The sequence below is a fragment of the Apaloderma vittatum genome, unplaced genomic scaffold (assembly GCF_000703405.1).
Source record: "Apaloderma vittatum isolate BGI_N311 unplaced genomic scaffold, ASM70340v1 scaffold10531, whole genome shotgun sequence".
NCBI lineage: Eukaryota > Metazoa > Chordata > Aves > Trogoniformes > Trogonidae > Apaloderma > Apaloderma vittatum.
The window spans coordinates 1-10229 of NW_009697370.1; the positions used below are offsets into that span (position 1 = coordinate 1).

Genomic DNA, 10229 nt, shown 5'->3' on the forward strand with positions numbered 1-10229 from the left:
TGAACGGCACCCAGCCGCTGGCTCGGTGCCCCCCGGGGGAATCGGAGAGTGAAAACCATCAGTTGAGCTAAAGACAGTTCAATAGCACAGAGAGGGAAGGGAAAATGATGATGATGGTGGCAAGCTGGTAACAGCAGAAGAGGAGAAGGCTGAAGTTCTCCAGTTTTTTTTTCCTCGTTCTTCACTGGCAACCTCCCTCCTCACACTTCCCGAGTTGAAGGACCACAAGATGGGGACCAGCGGGGCAAAGTTCCTCCCACTGTTAGCGAAGATCAGGTTTGTGACCACCTGAGGAGCATGAATGAACACAAGCCTCTGGCATCTGATGAGATGCACCCCAGAGTCCTGAAGCAACTGGCTGATGTAATTGCTAAGCCCCTCTCCATGATATTTGAAAAGTCACGGCGGTCAGTGACATCCCTGATGACTGGAAAAAGGGGAAACATTACACTCATCTTAAAAAAAGCATAGAAAGGAGGACCCTGGGAACTAGCGAGCTGTCAGCCTCACCTGTGTGCCTGGGAAGATCAGGACATTGTGGTAGAATAGAGATTTGTCACCAGGCAGGTACTGAGATAACAGAAGAGGGTAGCATTTTAGTTCTTTGGTTTAAGTGAATTTCAAAAACATTTTAAAAGTATTGCTTACAAACAATAACTTTAGCATAGTTATTTCCAAGATCTGTCTGTGATGGGCAGCTATAAATAGGAAATTCCAGTTCTGCGGTATGTCAAATGGTAACACTGATGCTAAAAGCATGATGTTGACTGGCTTAGTAAAGAGCTTGTTGCTAAGTTGTGTTGAAAGGTAGAGGAAAGTTTGTTGGTTTTTTGTTTGTTGGTTTTTGTTTTGTTTGTTTGTATTTTAATCTTACAAAGCTCGTGAAAGGTACTGTAGGAAGTTTTGTATCACCTGAAATACTCTCTTTATGTCCTTACTGCAGGTCCTGTCTGGTTGTGGTGTCTATGATGGCACAGAAATCCATGAGGCCTCAGCGTAAGTTGCTTTATGAGACTGTAGGCTCCAAAACGGTCTCCTTCGCATTACAGCAGTCTAATGAATTCAGTTTTGCTCTCCCTGGCCTTCAAAATTGCCCTGAAAGATGTATCGTGAAGCTTCTCAGTTTGGTCACAGCATAATTGGAAGGTCAGGCCACATTCTTGCAGTATGCAGTGATTGTCCAAAGATGCCAGAGCAATGAGTTGGAGAGAGACTCTCTTACCTTAAGATGCAGGAATTCAGAGTTCCATAATTAATCTCAAGGGAGTTAAGTAAGGACATCATAATCGCTTTGGGTTTCTGTTCTTTGAGGCTGAATCTAACACTGGAATTGTTAAGACTCATATTACTAACTCCTAATGTTAATTGCTAAGAGGTGGTTCACCTAGACCTACATTAAATGTACACGTTAATTGCGGGACTCTTCTGTAGCACCTGGGGACTTGCAATGAGAAAGGCAATTTTCATCGTTCCTAGTGGCCTGCATAAGAGCACTGTACAAAGAAACTTGGTTGTGGCTTACCTGACTCTGCCTCCAAACTGACTTTCTGTTCTGTAACACTCTGGTGTTACATACAGGGATTTTGCTACTGCGTGCTCAGTGGGCTTTGGTAGGTAGGATGTGTGGTTTTCCTCTTCTTAAAACTCAGGTGTTGGAATTTGTAGCAAGACTTAGTGCCAGATAAAGCCTGTCTTGCACAGTTTTCAGCACTTTTTATCTCCATTTTTGTAGCGTACTGGTACACCTTAGTCGTGGGGGAGCCGAGGTTCAGATGTATGCTCCAGATGTCCCTCAGATGCACGTCATTGACCACAGTAAAGGGCAACCAGCTGAAGCTGAGTCAAGGTAAGGTCTGTGCTTAATGTGTTCTCCGTGACTGCTGACTCTATCTTTTAAGTATTCTTCAGACACAGCAGCCTCTAGTTGCATTTGTAGCACTTTGCTGTAGTAGCTTTATGCTAGCTGGTATTTTGATTGAGGAGAAAATATTAAACGAGTTTCCTGGACTTGATTATATAGAGTCTCTTAATGCCTGTGTTCCCCAGTGATAGTATTTCGGGAGCAACGATAGCTTCTGTTATCAAGTACCACTGTTCTTGTTTGTTCCCTTCGTACCCTTCTTCTGCCAAAATTTTCTTTGGGCTTTTCTGTGCGCAAATGCTTAATTCATCTCACTGTTTCATTTCTGGTTCTTCAAGGAACGTTTTAGTGGAATCTGCAAGGATTGCTCGTGGGAAAATTACAAGCCTGGCTAAGCTTACTACAGCAGACCATGATGCTGTGATATTCCCTGGTGGATTTGGAGCTGCTAAAAACTTGTGAGTACCAACTGAGCATTAGACTCCTCAACTAAATATTAACTACCAACTATTCATAATCAGCTATGACGCACATAATAAAGTCAGGAAGCAATAAATGGCATTATTTACTACGTATGTAACCACCACTTAATAAGGAAAGCTTTCAAAGTGTTTGAATTAAGTTATGGTGTTCATGATGGCAGGCAGTCATAATTCTTACTGGCATTGTCACATTGTAAATTTTCCTAACAATGCTGGTGAGAATTCCGGAGTTTAGATAATGCACAAGAAGTCCTTTTCTCCCCACCTGTGTGGTGATTCTTTTTAGGCCTGACTGAGGGAAGTGAACGTAAAACAGCAGTAGTTTCAGGTGTTCCTAGTATTATATTATTATTCTCTTTCTTATGTCTGCCTACCAGAAAGTCCCCTCTTGCGTTAGTAATGATAAAATAACAGCTAGTTCAGAAAAAAAAGAAAAAGAATTAGCTGTGTGAAATAGATTATCATCTTATTGACAAGCCATTGTGTTGGCTTTGAGAAATCTGAATGTGATTTCTCTTTTCTTCTTACGTGTTTTTCTTCCTTGAAAACATTGTTCCACTTTTTTTACTAACCCAGAAAGCTGATTTGATAATTCTTATTTCTAGATGTTTATGTCAAGCAAGTAACTTTCCGATGTACCAAAGCCTTACAAGTGAGTCATTTTGGTTAAAGCATTGATGCTCAACAACAGGTGTTTACACCCAGCTTTTAGACACTGTTAAGCTTGTGGTGACCCTTGAGAGCCAGTCTCAGGGCAGGTAGGCATCTCTGTATGTTTATACTGAAGTGTGTATAAAGTTTCTTGTTGTGGCAGATCTACCTTTGCTGTTGATGGGAAAGATTGCAAGGTGAACAGAGAAGTCGAACGTGTCTTGAAAGACTTCCACAAAGCAGGCAAACCTATTGGGTACGTATGTTAGTTGGAGGGGCCTTTGATAGTGTGAGCATGGAAACAACTTGCGTTTTGTGGAAATCTGTTACTATTGGAACTAGAGTGTCTTCTGTTTTGTATCAGTTGTAGCTTATATTTTAAAACGCGTTTTTTGAGATGTGTGTGTGTGTAGGTGTTTGTCAAGGAAACAGCTAGGAAAATGCTGAGTGGAAGTTGACTTGTGATGTCTTTCTGATCTGTAAGATCATGGCCTTTGGAAGCTTTTCAGTTATGACCACGTTTTGAAAGGGTGCTGTTGTAGAATCACTCTTACAATTCCTTTCGTTGCAGTCTTTGCTGCATTTCACCAGTGCTGGCAGCAAAGGTTCTCTCTGGTGCTGAAGTAACCGTGGGCCATGAAGAAGAGGAAGGTGGCAAGTGGCCTTATGCTGGGACTGCAGGAGCCATTAAAGAACTGGGAGGAAAGCATTGCGTGAAAGAAGTCACTATATCCTTTCCCGTTAACTCCTGTGTTGAGAGATGGCTTAGTAATGGGTGGTAACAGTGAGGAATATGTGCAGGGTCTGTGCTTTTCCACTTACAGTTTAGTGGGAGCACATAGTGTATAGCAGTTGACGTGTGATCCATGATACATGATTAGAAACATCGTCTTCTGTGCGCAGCTGTGTATTTAGAAACCATTCTCAGTCCTTGCCGAAGAACTCCCTTGGACGCCTGGTAATGCAGTAAGTGCTCGGTGAATTTGCAAGTAAAACCAGCAAGAGTTACAGTTGGTCAGTTCTATCAGAGATATACTTTTTTTCCTCTTTTCCTGAAGGCTAATGCTGTAACCAAACTGTGTTCAGAGACATTTTATTACAGTCAGTAAATTTCACAGGTTTTCTCCTATTTCTGAGCGTTCCCGCAGATTGTTTTTGCAGTGTTTGTATTTCCCGTGAAAATATCTGCCAGTATCTTGGATTATAGGTTGCACCTGTCTTTACAGCTGGATGGCATAATATATTTGGAGGTGCTTTTTTATAGAATAGTGGAGTTGTGGGGTTTTGTCCATGATGGTTTGTTTTGCAGACAGCATCTGCAAGTGAAAGATAAGCTGTGTTTTCCTTAACTGCATTCTACGAAGCTCATGTGGATACAAAAAACAAGGTGGTGACTACCCCTGCATTTATGTGTGAAACAGAGTTACATAATATCTTTGATGGCATTGGGGCCATGGTAAAGAATGTGCTAAAATTAACAGGCAAATAAAAAAATGATAATTAAAAAACCAGAAATGTTTAAATTTAGCGTGTAGTACCATACGGACCAATGGAACCATTTTCACCTGCTCGTCCTGTTTGCACTCTAGTGAATGCTGATACAAAGCTGCCTGATCCCCAGGTGCAGGGTTTTTGATGCCCTTGTCACGAGAGGAGCCTGTAGAAGGGTTCACAGAGCACAAGCCTGACACACCGAGCATTTTCCTGAGCTTTCTCATCTGGAGGGAGCTGTGCAGCCGTATTCTGCAGCTAGTCCTCCCAGTGTACCGGTGCCAAATCATTTCTGTGGGGTCAAAAAAAGAAGGTGAGGGCAGACGTGTTGCGGGGATGGAGCATTTGTGGTCGATGGATGAAGAGTGGGAGTAGAGAGGAGTTGTTGCGTGATTCAAGGTTTATGTGCTCAGCCCTGTTAACCTGTGAGCTGAAAGCCAGGATCAGCTGTCAAGGGAATAGACGTCTGCCACATCTTGATTGAGCTTGGTATTAATTAAAAAGATTAATGTTCTGGTTTTGCATTTCAAACAATCCTGTTTTCAGAAAGGAGCCATTCTGAGTATGAGGCAGAAGCAGGATACATCTTAACTGTCGTAACACTAGCACTTGGAAAAATTCATCCATTGGCCCATTGTAGTTACAAAGGTCTTGAAGGAGAAAAAATCCGCTGATGTGACGCACAATTTCTAAGGGTAATATCCATGTTAAAGTAGTTGCATGACTAGCAGTGGATAGCAAAAACAGTCTTGAATTATCCTTACTTTCCCTGCTTTAGGGTAATAAAGCTTTCTCCAAAGAAATATTATTGAATGTCTGAAATAATGATACATAAATAAATTAATTTCTGACTTTATCTCATTCTTGTCCCTTCACTTTTATTTGAGAGCTGCCTCTGACAACTTTTACTGATTGATATTTCGTAGCAGTTTTTCTGCTTTTCAGTTCTCTTCATTCATGTCTGAGAGATCTTTTTTTCCCATATAGAATCCACAGAATTGCCTTCCCCTCTTCCAAATCATTTGTCATCTTTCTATTAAGCAGAAGCAATATTCCTTTAATTAAAACAAACAAAATGTCACCCCCTTCCTTTGTGTCGAAGTTCCTTTTACACCAGAGATCTGCTGAAGGGAGTTCCTATTTTTAAGGCAGAATTTTGCATTTCATAAATCTATGTCTACTAGCCTTAGATTGAGGCTTACTACAGTAAATACCATCTGTGGCTGAAAACTTGGTAGGGACATGGAATAATTTACTTTTTTTTGTTGTCGGCATGCTTGTCTTGCTCAGTGTTAATGGAATAAGTGATTTTGCTTCTGGAGCCTCTTAGTCTGTGACTTACTTTCTTGTCACAAAAAATCACGTTAGGATTTAGAACATTTGAAATTGCACTTCAAAGGTGGCACTGTTTTCTTGGAGGATTTCATAGAGATTTCTCGTGCAGATCACAAACTCCAGCATGGGTACAAAGAAATCGTACACAGAAACCAAGTCATCATGATAGCGGGTATGGTTCATGAAGTGGATTTTGGACATATTCTGAAACTTTTGCTTGTAAATCAAATTCTTCAGGAAATGATCAGTATCATGTTGCTAAGAAAGAGAAGTTAAAGCACTGTCACTATGTAATTCAGTGCAGTTAAAGCCTTTCCTCCATAAGCTTTGCGTCTGTGTATTTAGTACCAATTTTACACACAGACGTTGAGTATGGGAGGTCATTATTCATGTAAAATTTAGTGACTTTTTAAAATACGTGACTTTTCTACATCTGTGGGAGTTTTCAAAGACATTTGTAACATAAGAAAGTATCGAAAAACAGAGATGGTAGTGAAATCCCCAGAGCAGGGGGAGCAGCTAGTGCCTGTGCTAACGGTACCTCTCTCTGCTGTAAGAGTGATCTGAGTGGAGCTCAGCTCTTCCTGTCAGGATCTGTGAGTTGAATCTTTCCATTAGCTCCCCTCACCACAGCAAGATGCACGTGTGCATTTAGGATTTCTCATACCTGCAGTTCCTAGTAAGTGCAGCTATGGTGGCAGAAAGTTTTCTTAGATTCTCAATCTTAGATTCAGGTGTCTAGAGGAAAAGTATGATTTTTTTGAAGAAATTGCTACTATTGTGCAGTGAGCAGCTGTTGCAGGTTGCTTGGTAGATCATCCAGATGTCTTTTTTTGTTCTTTTTACAGTCCTCTGACATTCTTTCCTGAATCCAGATACCCAAATAATGAAGACTGCTGAGAATCCCCCTTTCTAGGCAGATGAGGTGGTGGTCAGGTGGATCCCTGACCTGGAGGCTTCCAGGTTGGATTATCCCAGTAGCATGTGCTTAGAATCAAATATGCAGATTGAAAAGCCAATTTGACGTGACGTCTTATCTGCTGAATAACAGCTAAAATGCTGGTCTTGGTATCAGTGACTGAGAGCGAGGGCTGTAACGAGAGTAACTGATGAATTGGCTCCTCCTCGGTGCCTGAAATGTTTCTGCCTGTGCAATGCTGTCAGTGCTGGAAGTTTGAGCATGTAGTGGGGTTGGGAAGAACAGATAATGCACTAGGGAAATCAAAGGCAAAATTTTATTTTCAGGAATAATCACGTTTTAGTGCATCTTTTTACCCTTTTTTTGCCCCATCATTCGGAGAGAAAGTTTTTTAAGGAAGAAAGGATCATGCACCAGAATTGCCTTTCATTTGTTTTTAATTATCTCTAATTTCACAGTAATATGCAGAGCACAAACCTTTGCTACACATGTTTTAAAGTATTTTTTTATTAATGGAAGTTCTTTCAAGTTTGGTGGAATATGTAAGATTGTCATTTTGGCTTTCAGCCGGTGTAAATTTGGAGGGAAATTCCATGTTTGTTTGGAGGTTAACAGAGACACTTTTCTGCCAAGCTGGGTTTTTCCCTTCCTTCCACAGGGCTGTTTGGAGCTGCTGAGGGGTTTGCTAGTTTCAGCCAAGCGGATAGAAGTTTATGATTAATACGTTTTGTTGCATACTGTCAGAGATAGTAAATGATAGAACGTGAATTCTTTAGCCTCCACAAGGAGGCATGCGATACCTGGCTTACAAATTCTGCCATTTTTCATCTGCAGAAAGCATTTAAGAACTTTGTCCTACTCCAAGGGAGTGGTAATAAGTGCCCCTCCTGCTTGCGTTGGGTTTCTGGGGGTGTGATGGGGTGTGGGGAAGAGTTGTTACCTCTCAGTTGCGTTTTTGTCCCACTTTGCCCTCGTCGATGCTCACACACAAAACCGGTTTTATGAAATGTTTCTCTGGAGACTTTTGTGGTGTTCACAGATTGGACAGCGGTGCTTTTTTCTTCTAAAAGCAGAAATGAGAGTCCAGGGATTGAGATGCACTTTTCATTTTTACCCTTCCATTTGTGGCTACAATAGAGACACGTTTTGGGTGAATAAATTGTCAGCAGGGGGCACTTTGTGAACAGTGTTCTGTGCTGCTTTTCACTTACCCAGCTGTTATACTGTGTGACATTTTTGTGCTGACATTTTGGATGCATAGAAGGAATCAAACAAACACTGATTCCTAGTTGTTGAACAGAAATAAAGAGGAAATCCAATTCCATCTCAATGAATGCATCTATCTCGCTGTCCTAAGAATCATTTCTTCAACACAGTGACTTACTTATCCACTTGAAAGCATGATATCAAATATACTTACATTATGCTCTAGTCCTTCTTGTGCCATAATTATCACTGAAAAATGAGGAAAAGTGTATAAAGTCATAGAAGTACACAGCAGGATTTTTTCGTTGGTGTTTTTTTGTTAGTTTTTTTTGTTGGTGTTTTTCTGTTGATTTTTTTTCACATTTTTTTTGCATGGTTTTGTTTTTTTTAAGTAATGATGCTATTACACCCAAGGTGACCTAAAAACAAGGTTTGTAGGGAGGGACTTTTATCAGGCCAAGAAATACTGAAAGGAAACAAAATTTCTTGAAGGATCTGTGTACAAGCTGGCAGTATCCTATATGTGTGTGTGTATCATAGGATCACAAAATATCAGAAGTTGGAAGGGACCTCTAGAGATCATCTAGTCCAACCTTCCCTGCCAGAGCAGGATCCCCTAGGGCAGCCACACAGGAATGAGTCCAGGTGGGTTTTGAAAGTCTCCAGAGAAGGAGACTCCACAACCTCTCTGGGCAGCCTGTGCCAGGGCTCTGTCACCCTCACAGTAAAGAAGTTTCTCCTCATGTTAAGGTGGAACTTCCTGTGTTCTAACTTACACTCATTATTTCTTGTTCTATTGCTGGGCACCACTGAGAAGATATTATCCTCTTCCTCTCCACACCCACCCCTCAGATATTTATATACGTTAATAAGGTGCCTTCTCAGCCATCTCCTTTCAAGGCTAAACAGCCCAAGTTTGCTCAGTCTTTCTTCACAGGAGAGGTGTTCAAGTCCCTTAATAATCTCATAGCTCTCCAATGGACTCTCTCAAGTAGGTTCCTGTCTCTTTTTTTTATATTTTCGGAGTGGGAGTTTCAATAATCCTCCATCTGTAAATAATTGAGAGTTGCCTGCATTCCAGGGTTTGAGTCTTGTGTTTGAGCTGTTTTTCTTCCTTTTTCCTGTGGTTTGCAGTGGCTGAGAGGTAGCTTGTTTGTTTGATGGGTCAGCCTTAGCCCTCAGAAGAATTAAGGAACTGATATTTAGTTATCTTTTCCAAGGTAATTTCACCGGTGGTCAGAATCTCTGTGGAAGGATATAGAGAGGGGAAGAGAAGAGACTGAACTTGGACAATCCCAGAAGTTGAAACAAAAGTTGCAACAAGGATTGCATTACCCACAGCAACATTATTTCATTATTTTAAAATAATCACCTTCCATGCTTGTTTTCGGTATTTTTCAGTATCTGTTGTTCAGCTCCGGGGTATCATGCTATTAAATGACTACCCTTAGGCTTAGCTGAGGTGAAAATGGTGAAAATTCTGCATCAGATGTACTACATTCCTTTCTTGCTGATACTCTACATGGGCCCTTTCTCCCACATTACATGGAATTGACAGGAGTTCAGCAGAAAGCATTAGCCAGGTAAACTGGCCTCGCTGTAAACTTATATAAACTACAAGATGAGAAAACTAAGTCCTTTTTGTCTCGTATCAGTGTCACTATTGAACATGAAACAATGAACTCGCTTTTACAGTCATTCTTTTGCAAGAATAATGTATAAAGATTTCTTAAGAATTTTTTTAATGTGGCAGATTATCAGTTTATACTCTATGTAGGTGTGGGCCACCAAGGTACTACAAGTGAGAGAAGGGGAGATTTGTCCTTAAATGTTTCATTGTGCTCCTTTGTTTTCAAAGCTATCCCTCTCATTCATGATTAAACTCTGGAAAATGAAAGAAGTGGGCGCAGCTCATGCTCTGCACATTGAGTGAACTTTAAGACACATGTTTGTTGTGTTGTCACCCCGGCAAGGAAGGACAATCAAGGTCTGCTACTCATTCCAATTTTCCCTTGCAGTCTCCCAGGAAAATGGAACGGCAGTCATATATTACTGCTGGGAATGGCATTAACTACAGCTCTGGGAAAATATAATATACAGGGATGTTTAAACACCGCAAGTGCTGCTGCAAATCTAATTTTCACAAAAAAGTAGAGTTGTAAGCAACACTGAGAGGTCATCCAGTCTTCTTCCCCCCACTTTCATTCCTCCTACCTTCACCTGCTCATGTTATTCCTGTAATCCATGACAGTTTGCTCAGACAGGCAGATTGGTTCTGAGGATG

General features: G+C 41.0%; 1 protein-coding gene across 1 annotated transcript; it reads left to right on the forward strand.

Moving 5' to 3' along the window:
* Positions 1-943: 943 nt before the first annotated feature.
* LOC104268625 (ES1 protein homolog, mitochondrial) lies at positions 944-4627 on the forward strand (the record flags this gene model as incomplete). The annotated part of the gene is made up of 6 exons (XM_009877613.1): positions 944-996; positions 1733-1846; positions 2200-2319; positions 3158-3250; positions 3566-3722; positions 4355-4627. Coding segments are annotated over 6 exons (666 nt in total), but the record flags the coding sequence as incomplete, so codon positions are not given.
* Between the last annotated feature and the right edge of the window lie 5602 nt (positions 4628-10229).